Source organism: Pleurodeles waltl, chromosome 3_1 (assembly GCF_031143425.1).
Source record: "Pleurodeles waltl isolate 20211129_DDA chromosome 3_1, aPleWal1.hap1.20221129, whole genome shotgun sequence".
Lineage (NCBI taxonomy): Eukaryota > Metazoa > Chordata > Amphibia > Caudata > Salamandridae > Pleurodeles > Pleurodeles waltl.
The window spans coordinates 1,036,073,098-1,036,093,041 of NC_090440.1; the positions used below are offsets into that span (position 1 = coordinate 1,036,073,098).

General features: G+C 46.1%; 2 protein-coding genes across 5 annotated transcripts in view; one reads left to right on the forward strand and one right to left on the reverse strand.

Annotated features, from left to right (window-relative positions):
- Nucleotides 1–6,729, reverse strand: part of HACD2 (3-hydroxyacyl-CoA dehydratase 2) — a 113,782-nt gene extending 107,053 nt beyond the window's left edge. The window contains exon 1 of the mRNA XM_069224315.1: nucleotides 6,520–6,729. Coding sequence (XP_069080416.1) covers nucleotides 6,520–6,595 — 76 coding nt within the window. The 5' untranslated portion in view covers nucleotides 6,596–6,729. The remainder of the gene's footprint in view (nucleotides 1–6,519) is intronic.
- Nucleotides 6,730–7,211: 482 nt separating this feature from the next.
- CEP70 (centrosomal protein 70) overlaps nucleotides 7,212–19,944 on the forward strand; it is a 443,636-nt gene continuing 430,903 nt past the window's right edge. For 2 of the 4 annotated variants that reach the window (XM_069224319.1, XM_069224321.1), the window contains exon 1: nucleotides 7,225–7,440. The gene's annotated coding sequence lies outside the window, so the exon portion shown is untranslated. Of the gene's footprint in view, nucleotides 7,441–8,434; nucleotides 8,769–19,944 lie in introns of those variants that run through there. The other 2 variants (XM_069224317.1, XM_069224318.1) reach the window with 2 other exon arrangements.

Genomic DNA, 19,944 nt, shown 5'->3' on the forward strand with positions numbered 1-19,944 from the left:
TCCCTGCTGGCAGCCTCCTCCATAGCTGAACCCAGTGTGACCAGGGTCACTATGGCTCCAGCAAAGAATGTCACCCAAACAGTTGCTAATGGGGCTCCCGAGATGCACCCCACGGGCCCTGTCAATAATGGGCAGGATCACAATCTTCTTTTTGTTAATTTTGATTCTAAACCCAGTCACAATAACCTTTCTTTGTGCATTAATTTACCCCCCGAGAGCTGTCTTTTTGTGGCTGTATTGATGACTACTCCAAAACTGGAAGCCCCACGATCAGAGTTCTATGACCAACTTGAGAATAAAGTGTGCCACTGGCTAGTTGGCCGTTCAGGTTTTTCCTTGCGGGACTATCACAATATTCTGATGGCTTGACAAGTGGACTGGATTGGGCCTACTGCTAAGACTATCTGTGGAGATTGTGTTATCATTAACTTTAGATACCTGCTACTCGCTAGGAGTGTTCTCCTTCAAGAGCAATGACAACCTTTCTCTATAGAAGGTCGCATAAGTTTGTTACCTTTAGGGTTTTTTAATGGGTTTTTTTTGGATACAAGTACAAGTTGGGATGGTTCCACACGTACTATGAATCCACAAATTCCATCCCAAGGGGCAGACTCCAGTATCCCCTGCAGCAACTGTTTTACACCCTTGGCAGATCTAAATGACATGGACCGACGATAATAGATGAACTGAACTCCCACAGAGGGTTGGGGGGGCCTGTTCCCTCTAAGAATCTTTCCAATCCAGCTTCTTTGGCAGAGAATGGGCCTGTTTCCTCCTTGCATGCAGTGATCATGAGGGGAGCCTTAGAGGAAAACAACTCCACCTCTCCTGAAATGTCACTTAGATTTGTTGAGGGTATCAGTTTAGATCTTAGGGCGAAACTGATACACTGGAACGTGGCTGGCCTTACCTCTAAATTGGAGGATGCAGACTGGCTATCTTACTTTGCTGATTTTTACCTCTATGTTACAAGAAACGTGATGTTTGGACCACCCAGCACAGGAAGGAAACTAGAGCTTTTCTGTGCCTGCCTGTAGATCTGAGAGGCACGGCCAGTAGGGGTACGATGGAATTGGCTCTCACAACAGGCAATTTCACGATATGTTCAGTAGCCATTAAACAGGCAGAAAAACAGGTCCTTTGGGTGGAATTCCCAAGTTATTTTAATTTGTCTTATCAATTTTTTACAATGCTGTGGGGCCTACTGATCCCTCGTGCAACTTAGAGGACTTGTTTTTCACTATACGTTATCTTAGAAGAAGGTTTTTTCATACCCTTAATCATTTCAATATTTTAATAGGAGAGGACTTCAACGCCAAGCTGGGCTCAAATCACACTATACTTCAGGCCATTCAGGTGTTTCATGAGGTATGTACTCTGGGGAATCTGAATCGTAGGGGTGAAAAGTTGCATTCGTTTCTACTCAATCCTGGACTGTACAATGGAATGGAACTTAATGGTGAAACTGATACTCCTACTTTTACTGGGTGAGGAAAGGCTCAGTTACTGATTATGTTTTTGTATCCCCCTTTATTGGTAAGCTAACCAAATCCATTGTTCTCTCTGAACTATAAGATCCTAACATTGCTTTCCCTTGGGCCAGTACGATAACTGTAGTGTGCCCTTGTGATGGGTCCTCTGTGCAATCCTTTGAACATTTCGGGCCTTATTACAAGGCTTCCGGTCCTAGATCTGCCAGCCTTGCGGTGGCGGTCGGAACCGCCACATTCCAACCCTGGCGGGCAGATCCTCTGGGAAACCGTTGTCTCCGCTGGGAACTTGGTTCCTGATTGGGTGAGGGCGGTCCGAGTTGTACTCAGCTAGTACAGCGCTGAACTCAGCACTACCTTGCGGATTACAACTCACCTTACTGCCAGCCTTTCCGTGGTGGTCTGACTGCCATGGAAAGGCTGGCGGTTAAGGGTATGCTGGGGGTCACAGGTGGGGCCCCTGCACAGCCCAAGGCTTGGGCAGTGCAGGCGCCCTCCTGCCCAGTACCCTCTGTATGCGCACGGTCTGCTTTGCAGACAGTGCGCATTCAGATGGTGCAGTGTGCTACGGTATTGGCCTCCACTCCCTTAAAGGAGCAGAGGCCAATATCATAGCACTGCTCCTGCCGGAGGCTGTGCATGCGACCAGGCACTGTGGCTAAACCAATGCTGCGCATGGCCAAAAGTCATGTGTAGCGCTGGGTTGGCTTTACACTTTATAATGAAATGTTACTTTACATTTTAATAAACGTAGAACTTAATTGAAGAAAAAAAAAAACAACAAAGGTTTAAGTGACATTATAGTAAGGAATTGTATTCATATTTTACTTTACATTAAACAGACTTTAGATATGCACTGAAAAAAAAACATAGGCTAGAGATTTTATAGTTAGGTGAAAATATCAGTTAAAATGTTGTTTTAATCAAACCACTGAAATTTACCAGTTATAGTCAGGCTTCAGGAAATCTACTCCCCCATTCATTATGCCAAGTCAGATTTAATCATGGTGAGTTATATTTATTTAGGACCTACTCGCCGTTCTGGAGAGTTGACAAAAAAAAAAAAAAAAGGGTTTTCTGTTCAGTCCAAAAATGAAGAAGCAATAAAGATGCCTTTGAATTTTATTTTTCTCTTGTCACATTTGGTCTGTGTTCAGAGACAGAGGGCAGAAGTCAGTTTACAAGTACTTCTTCACTGACTGCAGAGTTCCAGGATTTTGTAAAGTGAACTGTGTGACCTGCTGTACACAGTAAGGGGTGTGGAATTTAATAAAATATCTACGTGTCCAAGGTCTGGTTGCTTCTTAAATCTACTTGTCCTGTAAAAACCTACTTGTACCTTTGGTGCCATGTAGTACGGAGACAAATTATGACAGCACTGATAATAGCCTCCCTGATTATGCCAGGGCTAATACTATGTTAGGGCTTGAATACTTGCAATTTCAATCCCTACTATAGCAATGTCCTTATTTTGCCACCTTTCCACAGATCTATATACTGGGGCTGGAGGAGGCAGTAAGCTATTGTTCCAGGGCTGGAATGCCTTTGAGTCTTCAAACCTACTAACTGGCAGTTTTAAGGATTTTCACCAGCTCTTCACTAACCTTTTCCCATATTGAGAAAGGTTGGAAGTTTACTCCTGACAATGGCAGAAGTGTAAGTTCTTCTAGGGTTGGGGAAAAAATGGCTGGAGGGAATGTGAACTTGTAAATGCTCAATAGATTTTCAAATGAGCAAATCTACACATGCATATTTGCTCGTGCTAAAATACAGTTCACAAATATTTTCTGGGAGTACGATTTCCTGGCGTACTTCTGTAAATTCTTGTGCATTTTTTGAAAGTCCATAAAACTGCAGGTGTGCGGTTGTAACTTTCTTTAACAATTGGGCCCTCAATTAGGTTGGGCACTATCCATGACCTTTTGTTTTTCTTAAAATTCTATCTCGGTCAACTGGCTTCACTGTGATTGACAGCATTCTGCTCTTTAACAAGGAGCATATTTACAGGTCAAGTCCATTACAGTTAGGTTGAGTAGATTATTTAAGTTACTCGACCTGCAGGTCTAGTAACATTTTTATGATTTTTCGAACCTTGTATACTTATGGCCTACATCTAGCCACCATCATCAAACTACATTGGCTTGCAGTATGGAACAAGCCTGGATTCTAGATACACAGTGTACTTCACTGAGCTTGGCACAACAGTTGATTTCATCATTTATAGATGCCTTTAAATGATACATTACAGACCTCCAGCATATTTGCCCGATGAGGGTTTGGGCGTCTAGGAAGCCAAGGTTTAGCATACCCTGTTGGCCTTTTTTGCCAATGGTTCTAGCCATGCTGAACTGCATCCCCAATGCTCTGCAGCATGGCTTATAAAAACGAAAAGAAAAAAAGAAAAGCTGCATGCGACCATATGCATCATTTAAATTACATTACCACTTTTTCTCCTCTTAATGATGCAAGCTAAATTGGTAAACAAAACTAGGCCTGGATGGAGTTCTGCTACACAGAACTCCGCCACACTACACAGAGTTCCATGAGCGGCGGAGTCTGGGTAAGTTGCGCTGTTCGGACTGATTGTCAGTGCGGGCGTTTCTATTGTGCTGAAAAATCAGAACGAGCAGCATCACGTAGAGTGCCAGAGGGCTCTAACTTCTTTCTGCCACTCGAGTAAATTTTCTACTCTAGCGATAGCTTCCTCAACACGAGCTGCAGCTTTCTCATTGTCAGCAGTCGCAACCTACAGCTCGCGTTCAGAAAACTCATTCGCGCTTGCCAAATTAGCGATTTCTCTCGTTCACCAACTTAATGTTGGCGAGCGTGAGAAAAAAAACTCTGCTCCATTTTGCAGAGTGGACTTCTTGACCCACCCCTTAACCAAATTAAAGTAGCAGCGGTGCGGGTGGGGGGGGTGAGCAATGTAGTGGTGGGAAAAGAACACAAGTTCAGGTGGAAGCGCACAAGTGAAAAAGCAACATAAGGGTCTGGTAGGCACACAAGGGCAGGGAAGAGCACGGGCAACAAGTGTGGAAGGAAGACGTACACAAAGGAGACAGCAGGAAAACTCATGTTCCAGAGGATAGGCAAATCCAAGAAGAGGAAATGAAGCCCAAACACACTAACAGATTAGAAGCAAATAAATAAATTTGACAATGAAGCCAACCAATGCTAAGTAATGGGCGGGTTCTAAGCCAGCTGTGCAGTAACAATATGTCTCAACGCTGAGGCGAGACCTAGAAACGGATCATCCAATTATCAGAATTAATCTCACTTCAGAAAAACATAATGCAAAGGCTGTCTCTTTAGATATGGGCACCCTTTTCTTAGTCCAAAACCTCTTGTAGAGTTTAAGTCATTTACCAAGATATGTTGATAACAACTCTGGCGCTCATTACGCGTCTGGCGGTCCTAGGACCGCCAGCCTAGCGGTGGCGGTCTGACTTCTGCCAAAGCGTTGGTACGACTGCTTTGGCGGCGGTCAGACTGCCACATTATCACCACGGTCGAACCGCCAGCAGCACCAGTTTTCCTCCACAGGAGGGACTGGCGGTCCTAATCTGCCAGGGATTACGACTCCCCTCTCTGCCAGCTTTTACATGGCGGTTGCATCATGCTGTAAATGCTGGCGGCCCCTTGGGCCCCCCTGCACTGCCTGTGCACTTGGCATGGGCAGTGCAGGGGGCCCCAAGGTCAGCCATGACGCGCTTTTCACTGTCTGCTTAGCAGACAGTGAAAAGTGCAACAGGTGCTGTTGCACCCTATGCACCGCAACATGGTTGGTGGCTCGATTATGAGCCGTCGTCAATGTTGTGGGCTGTTTCTGCTTGGCCGGCGGGTGGAAACTCTGTTTCCGCCCGCTGACCCAGCAGGAAATTTGTAACAGGCCGGCCCGTGGGAAGGTCACTGCACTGGTGGTGACCTGACCGTGGGAGTTTGGCAAGCAGCCTTTTCCAACTGCTAAACTCGTAATGGAGGCCTCGGTCTTTAAAGGCAAGTTGCGATGTCTTGTACCTTTAACAGCCCTCAGGATCCATAGTGAATGGTATATAAATTAATATTTCCTAAAGTATTTGCTCATAATTTACTTCAAACAAAAAAAAAAAGCAAACAAACTCCACCTAAATCATAAAAAATGTCGTAATGTACCTTAAACTGAAAAGGTTTTTTTGTTATACTTTCCACGGAGAATGGTAAAATACGAAAACGATTATGGAAAACAATACTCTGCACTCTCCTCATCAACATCACTATAAGGTAAAGCATACCAAATTCAAATAATTTCACCTTGTTTTTGGAAAAGCTGACATAGCTTCAAAAAACACATTTAAAGTCGTGTAATTGTAGTTACGTTTGATAGAAACAGTAGTAAACTTAACTGAGGGTCTGTGAGTCAAACGCTCCCTTCCAGGGACACAGATAGCCCCACCACAAAGGCACTAGAAAGTGGACAATAGCGCGGTGACGGGCTGAGACGACCCCCTAATGAATTCTCTACAACAGGCTGCGTCGGGGGTAGCGTGATGAACAATGGCCCGACCTAATAAAGGCCCCACGGGGAAGGGGATCTGGTGACCTTATTTAAGCTTTCACAAACCCCCCAAACGAGACTCAGTTGACTATTAAGAACCAATTAATAATTAGCCTATGCGGAGCTGTACCCCAAAAGGGAGACAGGGAGATATTTATTTCACAGAGTGATCCATGTACTGTTGCGAAAATTCGCTACTGCCATCAAGTCAAAATCCCTATAATAGAACGTTCAACTTGGAAATGGAGCTCAATATCAAAATAATTTAACTCATCAGTTACAGCGTGGAAAAACGAAAGGCGCCGATAATAACGGTGATCTAGGCGGGAGGGGCCGATATAGTGTGTCCAGTTGGGCTCGGTCCTGAGAGTCCAGGAGTTTGCGTTACACACAGCGAGGCAGCTGCCTCTGCACCTGCCGGGCCTCGCCTTATGCTCACTAGAGGAGTCTGGCATGACATCTAGGACGTTCACCACTTATCCTGCCCTCACTCACCTCCCACTGACAGTACGGAGAAAAAACTCAGCTTCCCCGACAACGGCGTCTGACAGTAAAGCCTTTCAATGTGCATGGGTCGTCATAACTAATGAAAAAGGCTTATCGCGGCCTCCGCCAATCAAAGAAATAGTCGACCATCTCATTCACAGCTCGGATTGGTTGCGATCACTACGTGCTATGTACAACTAGTGACAAATGAGCCAAAGTTCAACCCAGCAGCACCCTCTCCTGTTTCCTTTAGGGACTGAGTCAAAGATCGAAACTGAAGAAGGACAAACTAGAAAGTCTCTCATTTAATTGGAAGAACGGCAATGTTTTAAGGAAAGGGTTTCCAGGCACAGTTTACCTAATAGACGCAAACGTTCATATACGATATAGAAAACAGAGAGTATATTTATTTCTATTTGTAGATCATTAAAATGTAACAAAATAAAGTAGGCGTGTAATACTTACATTTGTACCCTTTTAATTTTGAATCGGCTAGTAAAACCTTGTCAAGGTCTTTTCAAAAAGTGAAGAAAAATGTGATGCTAGCAGAATTAATTATCCGATGTATATTGAAAAAGGGAAAAGGCAAGGTTGACTTGGTTTAAATAGGATGGGGGCAGTGGAGCAGTCACATTAGGTTGACAGTCCTATTTTTGTTTCCATGCTGACTTCTGTCGGTTGGGGCTCAATTTAGTTTCTGCATTGGCACCGCCCCTCTCTACTGTCCAGGCGTATCTGTGAACGTTCTGCACCTTGTTTGTATGTTAGGGGTGAAACCAGCTGACAGGAGAAATATTGCCTCATTCCCATCAACTATTGCACACACTTACATGTAGGCCTTAGTTTACTGTTCAAAAGAAGCACATATCGGCGCCTGGTTTTCAATTGGCTAGCCCTTTGGGGACGTCACATCTTGAATAGTCTGTAGGGGTAAGTATACCTTCTGTGGATATTTTCGCATGAGGCATGGAATTAGTATTATTTGGCACATATCTAATGTGTCTTCTTGTGTTTTTATTTGGGAAATTAGCGTCGGTGACAAACACAATAATTTTAATGTCCTCATCTTTGTCTCGGGTGGTCGGTTCCGCAAGCCGTTGTTAGGCAACCATTTTAAAGTAACCCGCCAGTCCTGCACTAGAACGCGGTGTCTGAGTTGTTTTGTAATACCAAGGAAGCCATTGAAGGTGTAGATAAAACCCATCATAATGCGACGCAGACTGCTCTTGGGGATGCGCGAAGACTTGTACTGTACTCGTTGCCTCTATTACAACTTAGACAGATTCCGGCTTTACCCAGGGCTGATGTTATCGGTTTGCTTATGTGTACCATTTTGATATTTGAGGTGTGCTTGTATGTGCCATTTTTACTTATGTGTCACTCCTAGGTTGACAGTTGTAGTGATCTGCCACACAAACACTCGTCGTCAACGTAAATAATATTTATTTGTTCTGACCAGCCAGGGATCATTAGTCGTCTCTTCTCCCGACGCTTCTTCCCGCCTCCTCTGATTTCTAACCGACCCTTCAAAAGTAGTCTTTTCAGTTGACGACCTTGACATTTTAAAGGAACGCTACATCGCTAGCTGTAATAAAGAGGCGAGTATTTTTTAGTTTATTCTTCAGGAGGGCGCGGACAACTGGCTAGCAGTGTTTCCAGACATTGAGACCTGACCCAATCCGTCCAAATTAAGCCCATCTACGACTAGTATCTGATAGAGATCTAGCCGCAGATTCCTTACTTTAGAATCCTCCCCGGGGAAGGCCTGGACCTGGATTTTTTTTCCATAGTACATCTGCTTGACTCCGTATCGACATCGTCCACTGGATGTGACGTCAGCAGAGTCCATATATCTCCCTTGTTGGCGCCAGTTCCTTCTTTTCCGCACTTGCAACGCGGATCTGGTAACAGTTGGTCAGGCTGTATTTGGCCTCCTTTGACGGTTTAGTCATATTAAAACAGTGCGCTTTCTATGCTTTTTGGGTTTAAACCCTGTGGGCCCCAAATGCCAGCTACGGACCCCCATTCCGTTTGTATGTGGTGACTGGATGTGCACCATAATGCCGATGAGTGCGACTCCTGCCAGCCACTTTGGGCGAAAGCTCTACAAGAGTGTTGAATGAATCTTCTAGTGGTGCCGATGTAGGAGTCATCTCGGTCTTCCTGTCGAATGAGGTCTCCTTCTCAGACTGACGTCCGTTCACGGCACTGTTCGAGGAGTCGTTCTCGTGGACGCCATTCTGCAGCGGTATTCAAATGTAAGTCTTGCAAACAATCAAAGTTATGAAAGTTGCTGACTCCACTGAATACAACCTCCCGTCATTCATCGGTTGAAGAGACGAGGCCGGAGTCTGCCATGCGTCTTCTCCCCCCCCCCCCCCCCCCCCCCCCTTTCCAGGAGATGAGGCAACTCTAGACCAGATGCTTGAATATTATGTTTCCCTCCATGCTGTCTCTGGTCAATTGCCTCCCTCTGGAGGTGCAAAGTGACTTGATTGTATCCATGCCAGTGGGTTCGCCCTTGGCTTTAGTTAGGCCTTCGGCGTTGGTTGACAAAGCCGTTACAGCGCTGGTGCACAGTCCTTCGGACTTTCCACCTTCAGCACCAGTATCCGCTGACGGCTCCAATCAAAGTCGAATCCTTCTCCCCATCTGAAGCTGATGTCGAGGAATCACCTTCTCTACGTCGGTCAACTCCGGGGACGGCGCCAGTCCTGCCTGTTTGCCTGGTCTTCCTCCACAAGAATTCCCACATGTTGGTCTTACTGAGGGACATGGTGGACAGACGGTAGAGGAGTCGGACCCTCATGGAGATGACAGCTGGTTAACTGACTTAACTACGGTTAGTGGCTTGTATTCTATTTCTGCCTCAGGCCTTCTTTCACCCCCTGGACTTGCTACTGAGGGGAGCTCCCAATTTGCGGGCATGCTACAAAGGGTTGTGGAGGTGTTGGATCTCGCTTTTGCGGAATTAGCTTCATATCCCCAGATTGATGTCCTCCATCAGAGTCATACAGGGCTTGAACCAGTGCTTCCTTACAGTAAAGTGCTTCATGATTGTAAGGAAATGCCTCCTTGGCATGGTTACCCCCTGACCTTTTGCCTTTCCTGATGCCAAGTTATGATTTGAAAGTCTGATTGTCTCCACAATTGGCACAACCCTGGCACCCAGGTAAGTCCTTTGTAAGTGGCATCCCTGGTACCAAGGGCCCTGATGCCAGGGAAGGTCTCTAAGGGCTGCAGCATGTCTTATGCCACCCTAGGGACCCCCGACTCAGCACATACACACTGCTTGCCAGCTTGTGTGTGCTGGTGGGGATAAAATGACTAAGTCGACATGGCACTCCCCTCAGAGTGCCATGCCAACCTCACACTGCCTGTGGCATAGGTAAGTCACCCCTCTAGCAGGCCTTACAGCCCTAAGGCAGGGTGCACTACACCACAGGTGAGGGCATATGTGCATGAGCACTATGCCCCTACAGTGTCTAAGCAAAACCTTAGACATTTTAAGTGCAGGGTAGCCATAAGAGTATATGGTCTGGGAGTCTGTCAAACACGAACTCCACAGCACCATAATGGCTACACCGAAAACTGGGAAGTTTGGTATCAAACTTCTCAGCACAATAAATGCACACTGATGCCAGTGTGCACTTTATTGTAAAATACACCCAGAGGGCATCTTAGAGATGCCCACTGAAAACATACCCGACTTCCAGTGTGGGCTGACAAGTTTCTGCCAGGCTGCCACACACCAGACATGTTGCTGGCCACATGGGGAGAGTGCCTTTGTCACTCTGTGGCCAGGAACAAAGCCTGCCCTGGGTGGAGGTGCTTCTCACCTCCCCCTGCAGGAACTGTAACACCTGGCGGTCAGCCTCAAAGGCTCACCCCCTGTGTTACAGCACCACAGGGCATCCCAGCTAGTGGAGATGCCTGCCCCTCCAGCCACTGCCCCCACTTTTGGCGGCAAGGCTGGAGGAGATAATGAGAAAAATAAGGAGGAGTCACCCCCCAGTCAGGACAGCCCCTAAGGTGTCCTGAGCTGCGGTGACTCTTACTTTTAGAAATCCTCCATCTTGCGGATGGAGGATTCCCCCAATTCAATTAGGGATGTGCCCCTCTCCCCACAGGGAGGAGGCACAAAGAGGGTGTAACCACCCTCCAGGACAGTAGCCATTGACTACTGCCCTCCCAGACCTAAACACACACCTAAATTCAGTATTTAGGGGCCCCCAGAACTGAGGAAGATAGATTCCTGCAACGTAAAGAAGAAGGACTGCAGACCTGAAGCCCTCAAGTGAAGACGGAGATGACAACTGACTTGGCCCCAGCCCCACCGGCCTGTCTCCCTACTTCGAAGAAAACTGCAACAGAAACGCATCCAACAGGGTCCAGCGACCTCTGAAGCCTCAAAGGACTACCCTGCAGGACCAAGAAGCTCTTGAGAACAGCGGCCCTGTTCAACAAACTGCAACTTTCTGCAACAAAGAAGCAACTTTTAAAGACCACACGTTTCCCGCCGGAAGCGTGACACTTTCCATTCTGCACCCGACGCCCCGGATCGACCTGCGGAAAACTAACACTACAGGGAGGACTCCCCGGCGACTGCGAGCCCGTGAGTAGCTAGAGTTGACCCCCCTGAGCCCCCACAGCGACGCCTGCAGAGGAAATCCAGAGGCACCCCCTGACCGTGACTGCCTGTAACAAGGAACCCGACGCCTGGAACCAGCACTGCACCCGCAGCCCCCAGGACCTGAAGGAACCAAACTCCAGTGCAGGAGCGACCCTCTGCCTAGCCCAAGTGGTGGCTACCTTGAGGAGCCACCCCCTGTGCCTGCCTGCATCGTTGAAGAGACCCCCGGGTCTCCCCTTTGATTCCTATCAGAAACCCGACGCCTGTTTGCACTCTGCACCCGGCCGCCCCTGTGCCGCTGAGGGTCTACTTTCTGTGCCTGCTTGTGTCCCCCCGGTGCCCTAAAAAAAACCCTCTGGTCTGCCCTCCGAGGACGCGGGTACTTACCTGCTGGCAGACTGGAACCGGGGCACCCCTATTTCCATTGAAGCCTATGTGTTTTGGGCACCACTTAGACCTCTGCACCTGACCGGCCCTGAGCTGCTGGTGTGATAACTTTGGGGTTTCCTTGAACCCCCAACGGCGGGCTACCTTGGACCCAACTTTCAACCCTGTAAGTGTTTTACTTACCTGTGAACTTAACATTTACTTACCTCCCCCAGGAGCTGTTGATTTTTGCACTGTGTCCACTTTTAACATAGCTTTTTGCCATTCTTGTCAAAACTGTACATGCTATTGTGATTATTCAAAGTTCCTAGAATACCTGAGTGAAATACCTTTCATTTGAAGTATTACTTGTAAATCTTGAACTTGTGGTTCTTAAAATAAACTAAGAATATATATTTTCTATATAAAAACCTATTGGCCTGGAGTAAGTCTTTGAGTGTGTGTTCCTCATTTATTGCCTGTGTATGTACAACAAATGCTTAACACTACCCTCTGATAAGCCTATTGCTCGACCACACTACCACAAAATAGAGCATTAGAATTATCTCTTTTTGGCACTATCTTACCTCTAAGGGGAACCCTTGGACTCTGTGCACACTATTTCTTACTTTGGAATAGTATATACAGAGCCAACTTCCCAAAATGATGTCTTATTGGGAGCTTGTGTTAAGCCTGATATAGGGGCCCTTGTTGACCGGGTGTATTCCATAGGCACCGACCTGTTCCTGATTATCTGTCCTGTCGAATAAGACATCCCACTCATTGAAGTTTGGTGGTACAGGTTGCTTTAGCTTTCCATAATATGTAGTCTCTCCCACATGCTCCACCTGATAGAGAGTTCAGGAGTCTAGTCGTCTGTGGCAGGCATGTTTTTTCCTCCACAAGTTCTACTCTACACTCTGTGAACGCATCTTGTGTTCTGGGACATTTCTCTCAGTCTTTATCGGACTCATTAGCAAACATTTTACCTTCACTTTCCAAAGACATCAGGAGTACCATCACTCCTATGGTTCAGGATGAACAGCACACAGCTAAATTAATAATTCGCTGTGGCATGGACACCACTGATTCTGTGAGTCGAGCTATGGCTTCCTCAGTTGCGCTACGTTGCTGTGCCTAGTTGCGTACCTGAGTTTTCAGAGCCAGTCCAATCTATATTGAGTGACATGCCGTTTGATGGTGCCAATTTATTTGGTGCTGACTCACCTTTAAGACGTTTCCAAGACAGTAGGGCTAAAACACCAAATTAGCTTGGCTCCTCCATCTTTTGGCTAGTTCATAACGTCTTTACTGTTGGTATGGCGTTACTTCTTCTTGAGTGCCCAACTCCTGATCCCGTAAGGCCCTCCCTCAAATTCTCTCCCTTCCCATACCCAAACCATCTCCCCACCCAATATTTACAGTGTGCTGTAGTCCTCGGGTTCCTCCTCTGTCGCTACTGTACACAGCCCCCCATAGGAGTTCCAATTCCCCTAGACCTTTGCCATTTTGGGAGCAGCCCCAGCCTTCATAAATAACTTTTTTTACCAATATACACCAGTTCAGGTCATGTTTCCCGTCCTCCACTTCGAGTGGGTCGGGGGCCCTATAAGCCTGTGCTATGGTACGCTTTGCTACTATTGAGCCTAACTTCATCCATATGTGATCCATGCCGGCAAGGTCCACGTCTCCCTTTATATTTAGAACACACCTCTTGGGCTGAGGCTCTCTAGTGCTTCCATAAACTACATTTAGACAAGGTACTACTGTGGACCAGAATCTCTGTATCATTGGACATTCCCATAACATTTGATGGAATGTCCCTCGCTGGCCACAATTTCGAGGACATAAGGATGATGCCCTCCTGCCCATTTTGGACAGTGTTCTGCAGGCGTAATAACTCCTGGGAATTACTCTCAGTGGCACTAATCGGAACGTTGCTCGCATTCCTACCTCCCTAGGGGAGGCTAAGGCCTCTTGCCATTCCTCTTCATCCAACTCCCCTACATCCTGTACCCAGCATGCTCTCAGGTCTTTACATACATCTGGTAAGTTATTAAGTATTTTGCGATATATTAGTTTACTTTTTAGGTAAATGTTCGAGTAATAATCTGTCTTCTAGCAGGAATGACTCAGGAGGGTCCTCCCTTCTGGGTAATACTTTGAGTGCATTTCTAATTTGGGGCTAACATTACATCTCTGTCGAGGCCAACTCGAACTCCACCTCGAGGTTCGTGAAGAGAAGAATGGCCCCCCCATCCACAGGTCTGCCACTTTTGTGAGATTGATAAGGTCCCATTTATTAAATCCAGGTTGTGTTGCCAGTGTGCCCAGTGCTGCGGTTTCCCACAAGGGAGTGCTCTGTGTGATAAAATTATTCCACCCCAACACGTTCAGCGTTTCATGCCAGAGGATTAGGGTAAGCGCTGTCAGAACCGGGAATGTCTGCGGTCCTCGTCCACTATACGGGGCCCGGAGAGCCCCTCCTGGCCGCGTGGCTTCCCTGTCCATGCGGTACGCTGGCTCCAATGCCGGCAGTAAGGTCCACTGATTAATAGTCGTTAGTTAGGCCACTCGATAATAGTTGCGCACGTCTGGAAGGGCTATGGCCACGTCATACCAGCTTCGTGTGTGCTTGGCTACAGCTATTTGGGCTGGTTCCCCATCCAACAGGAGTGTACCTATTTCCTGGTCAAGGGCTCGAAAGTACGAGACTGAGACCAGATACGGGGTGTTATGAAGTATATAGAGAAAATGGGGAGGTGCCATTATTTTGAACAAAGCAGCCCTTCCCAGAAATCAGAATGGTAGGGATCGCCATCGCGTGACATGTCCCCTAAGCCGTCGCAGTGGCGGCTCTAAATTCTGGGTATAGAAGCTAGTAGGTGTTCCGGTTATATAGATACCCAGGTATCGTAACTCTTCTGTAGCAATCCTGGTGCAGCCAATCAGGAGACGTGGGGCCGGGCCCTACAGTATATAAATCACTGACTTGTCCCAGTTGCTAGTGTAGCCTGAGTATTGACTGAAGAGCGTAAGAATATGCATTACCCTGTCCGTGGAAGAATTTGGCTCCGAAATATAGAGCAGAACATCGTCAGCGTATAGCAATATCCTGTCTTCCCATCCCTCCGACCATTGCAAGCCTCTAAGCAGCGGATCACCACGTATCCATTCAGCCAGTGGCTCTAGCGCCATGGCAAAGATCAAGGGGGATAGTGGGCATTCTTGACTCTTGCCACACTGCATTTTAAAGACTGGGGATGTGCATTGGTTGACGACCACCTGTGCCAGGGGCTCGGCATACAGGAGACGCACCCAGGCTGCAAATTTTGGTCCAAACCCAAATTTTCTAAGGACCTCAAAGAGGTAGGTCTAGTCTATGGTGTCAAAGGCCATCCGCTCTTCAGAAGAAAACACTAGTGCTACCTCTCTTATTCTGTGCGTCCTACCTATGACCCCATGTAGGCGTCTCAGGTTCAGGGCAGTGCATCAACCTGGCATAAAGCTGGATTGGTCTGGGTGTATCAAGGAGAGGATCACCTTGACCTATCTTGAGGCCAGTATTTTAGCTTAAATAGCTGAGACCCTTTACTCCTTTATTACCGCCTTGCAGCCCTCCCATAGTGACTGTGAGGATTCGACGAACCCTACATTTCCCCAGAAGTAGCTTCAGGCTGCCCTGATTAAGTTAGAGCAGATCTGCAGTATGGTTAGACACCATGGACTAATCACTAGCCTTCGCTGCCCTGACGGAACCTGATTTCCGTACAATGCCCAGAATGGTGAGTGATGTGATATTCCTTGTGCCGAATGCTTAATTTTTTTTATAGCATCCTATCTGATGAGGGAAGGTAAGGATGTAGTCAGTTCTTGAGAGGCTTCCATGGGCCCCTGAGAGAAACGTGTATTGTCGCTGTTAAGGGTGACACGTTAGTCCCACATCAGTAAGTCCCGTAGCTGCCATAAAGTCTGCCAGAGAGTGGTGAGGTCTGGTCCCTTGCCGATGTAGCCATCTACCTTGTAACTCAATGTGTCCCATGAAATCTCCTCCCATAAGGCGTTCGCCATCTGGCAATTTTTAGAGCAGGGTACTAAGTTCCACATACGCATCCGTGTGCATACACTGAGATAATATTTAGCGTGATTTCACCCCATGTCCCAGTGAGCGCTGCATATCTGCCATGTCCGTCTACCCATGTGCCTTTGATCGGAAAGGGCCAGGACTTGCCCACTCCCTGAGAGCCCAAGGTGTATCCTGCATGTGCTGCCATTCTATACCCCCTCGAGCTAAAGGTCGATATGTGTTTCCACATAGATGTGTCTTCTGCAGGAGAACAATATCAGGGGCTTGCCGTTTTAGGTATTGCAACACCAACCCCCTCTTTATTTTGTCACCCAGCCTATTTACATTCTAGAAAAGCAGTTTAGTATCCACAGCTCTTAATATCATTGTCCCAGGTTAATGAGAACATGACCCCAGTTATCCATGGGTGATCTTGGAGCAGCGCAATCTGCAGGTCAGAATGTGTTAGCCTCGGCATTCTGAGTCTTAGTGGCATCCAATGATTGCTTATCGTACAAGAGACTTGTTAAAAAAATTAACAATTAAACCAAAACATACCCCCCTCCCTGTTAGGCGGGACTGAATGTTCTTCCAAGTCTGGTGCAGCGCTTTGGTCTTCCTGGGTGCCCTCCCTGGGTCCCCGCCTCATTTCACATCACATCACATTTTCCTAAAGAAAACAGAGCTGTTTTTTGCAAAGTGCCTAGCTGTGGATTTTGGCTTCTAGCTCAGCCGGCACCTAGGACAATGTAGCAAACCTGGACATTTCTGAAAACTAGACACCTAGGGGAACCCATGATGGGTTAACTTGTGGTGCTCTCACCAGGTTCTGGTACCCAGAATCCTTAGCTAACCTCAAAATGTAGCAAAAAAAACACTTTTCCCTCACATTTCGAAGCTGCAAAGTACTGGAATCTGAGGGGAGCCACAAACTTCAGTCTACCCAGCGTTCCCCCATGTCTCCCGATTAAAATGGTGCCTCACTTGTGTGGGTAGTCCTAGTGCCCACGACAGGAAATGCCCCAAAACACTATATGGACACATCACAATTATCAAATTCAAAACTATCTGTTTTTGGGGGGAAGGGTACCTGTGTTTTTGGTTCTGAGCTCAGCAGCCATCTAGGGAAACCTACCAAACCCAAACATTTCTGAAAACTTGACACCTGAGGGAGTCCAGGGAGGTGTGACTTGCATGGATCCCCCAGTGCTGTCTTACACAGAATCCTCAGCAAGCCTCAAATTTAGTTTAAAAAAATCAGATTTTCCCACATTTCTGTGTGGAATCACCGCACCAGGACAAATTTTCTACCACCCAAAGCCCCCCTCAGTCTCCCAGTCAAAATGATACCTCGCTTGTGTAGGTTGGCCAAGTGCCTGTGACAAGGAAGAGCCAAAAACATGTTGAAAATGAGGGGGGACCAAAGCGGGTCCAAAAGGGCAGTTTAAAAAAAAGTTTTTAGGCTGACAAGTGGGGCAGGATGTTTATCGTTATAGATGCGACAATTCTGGGTGGTAGGAATTTTATGGATTCCTGCAGAATCCGGAAGGTTCCATCACAAAAATGTGGGGAAAATGTGTGATTTTAAGCAAAGTTGAAGGTTTGCAGGGCATTGTGGGTAAGAAAATGGTATGGGGTGCATGTGAAGCACATCACCCTGGACTCACCCAGATGTTTAGTTTTCAGATTTGTCTAGGTCTCGTAGATTTTTCTACATGCCAGCGTCCCAAAGTCCAAAAGTGCAGCCCTCACCATTCCAAGTGGGACGATTTTGATAGTTAGACAAGCTCTCATGGGCCAAATGTAAAACCAAAACACAAAATAATTGAATGCCCTCTTGCTTGACATGGGATAAGATGTTTTAGTGTGCGGGGGGGGAGCTGAAAGACTGTTATCCCCTTCAGTTGGGGTGGGGGCATAACCATGCCCATACTGGTTGGTAGCCACCACCTCACTATTTTTGTTTTTAATTGCCTGGCAACTAGTAGGCTTTCTGCCCCCCTCTCCCCCCGGAGTCGATCAGGGGTAATTGCCCCATGGGCAGCACAACTTTGTCCCCATTTATTTGGAGTGGGAGTATATGTTCATGCTCTTAACTGTATTTCTGAACAAGTCACCTTCAGGTCTGAGTGAGTTACAGTTATGTGTGGGTGTTTAGGATGGACACAGTTGAAAGCCCTGAGGCTGAGGCAGTACAGGTTGCTTTAAGATCTTCCAGTGGCTCATTAAGACTAAATGCCCATCCAATCCTTGGCCTCTCCGGAGAGCACACAGAGTAACGAGTCATATAAATGCCAATTCTAAATGAAAGCATTACTATGCATATGCAGTTGGAGGCTGAGTGAGTGTTGCATGCCTATCGGGACGAGATGAGGCCACGGTTATAGGGTCCCTTTTCTCCCCAAACTTTCTGAAATACTCAATCTGAATATCTCGCATCTTCAGCACCAGTTTCACCCTTTCTTTTTGTATGAATTTCCATTCATCAATGCAGGGAATGAAGTGGTTCCAGACAGATACGGCAGCTATTGTTGAGCACGAGCTGGGACCCAGGCCAGCATCAGTGAAATATGCTGAATTTGTCCCAGTGTACTTTGATGACTGTGGGACTCGTTCACGAACACTCGCATGTTGTCTGCTTTTCTTTCATAGCAGCAAATTGTAGGAGAAGAGGATTTTTTAAAACTTTTGCTTCCAGATGTGCCAAAAACAGAAGCCTCACTTAAAAGTCCATCATCCCTCCTTTTGTTGAAATCTCATCCTGGCTTAGTGCTATCGTGAGCCTAACACTTAAATATCAATGCAATGGATGAAAGCAAAGACACTGAGCTTGTTATCATATCACAAGTGCTTCGGAGACAATATAATTTGTAGCCAGTTTTTTGGCTTCATTCACCCTCTGTATGTATGCAATATGTATGCATTGTAAGAATGTCAGACTTATCTACGTGACCAATTACAGTAATGATAGCAATACTGTAATGATGTAAGCATGCACTAACTTTTTTTTTTTTTATTTGATACAACTATTCATCCTAATGTAGGGTGTTCGTGCTATACATTACACAAACAATATACAGTGACAATGAATCGTACAAGTATGTAAACCAATGTACAGGGAATGTTGCAAAAGACAATGAGGGCTACAAGGGACCTCTGTGACAAAAGCAGTAACCCTCTGACCGAACCACATAGGGGTGCGCAAGCCAACAAATTAATAAGGAGAGCTAAAATAGAGCCTAGCCAAGGGTCGGCTATGGCTGTATGAGCCTGTGCTTGCACCGTGCTATGAAAATATTTGTCATGCCCATCATGATAATGCTAGAATATGATCAGGTATCTTCACAATTTAAAAATGTATTTTTTAACATGTGAAGAGTTTTACCTTAGCACATCAATATATACCACTGTATTGAGAAGTATTTATTAAAAGTGAGAGCTCTTAAAGATGAACTGAGAAACTTTCTGCCCCCCACCTAGATGATAATGCTATTTGTGACCTAAGAGGAAAGGAGGGGTTCATGTGTACCCTATATATGACTTAGATTCTTAATATAGATGGCACCACATTAAAGGCTATTAAATAAAACACAAACAAAACTCTCATCTGTGACAATGATTAACAAAGGAGGCTTGATAAAATAAAGTGTTTATCTTAGACGGGGTCTCCAACCTTCTGTTATGAGAGTTACTTATGATCAGTAGCTACTATTATCATTAGTATTGTAATAGTGGTTACATCAGAGAAGATTGTTAGTGGCCACCCTATATAAATTTAACCACAGTGATTACTTCTGCACCAGGCAGGAAAGCCAGTAGTAATGTAAAAAAGGCTTTGTCAATTTGGAAAGCCTTTATGTGGTGTAATACACAACATCAATTGCTTAAATGCTCCTGGTAGCAAGGTTATAATATTAGCAATAAATCTCCCAAATTACACAATTTATCATTCAAATATCAGCTTTAAATATATTTTGGAAATTTAGCCATCAGTTTATCAGTTCTGAAAATACAGACGTTCTCATTTTGAATACACATTTTTCAGTTTTGGTGTACATATATTAATTCAGTCAAGCAAATGTTTCTATTTAGCAGGCTAGACTGGACACAGGAGATCTATGTCTAGGCAGCTGGAGAGCTACTGGTAGCTCACAAGCTACTCGGAGAAGCCTGGTCTAGGATCACACAATTTTGTTAAGCAGGTAATCTGGGATTAATCACACATTTACCTGTTTCACACTGTGTGATATGGACACTAGGAATATATCTTTCTAACATTAAGTACACCGAAGCCCTAGAAAGAGGGGTTCCCTGATTGTAGTGATACCAAAACCAAGGAGGACCCCATGGAGGCAGCCTCCTACCATCT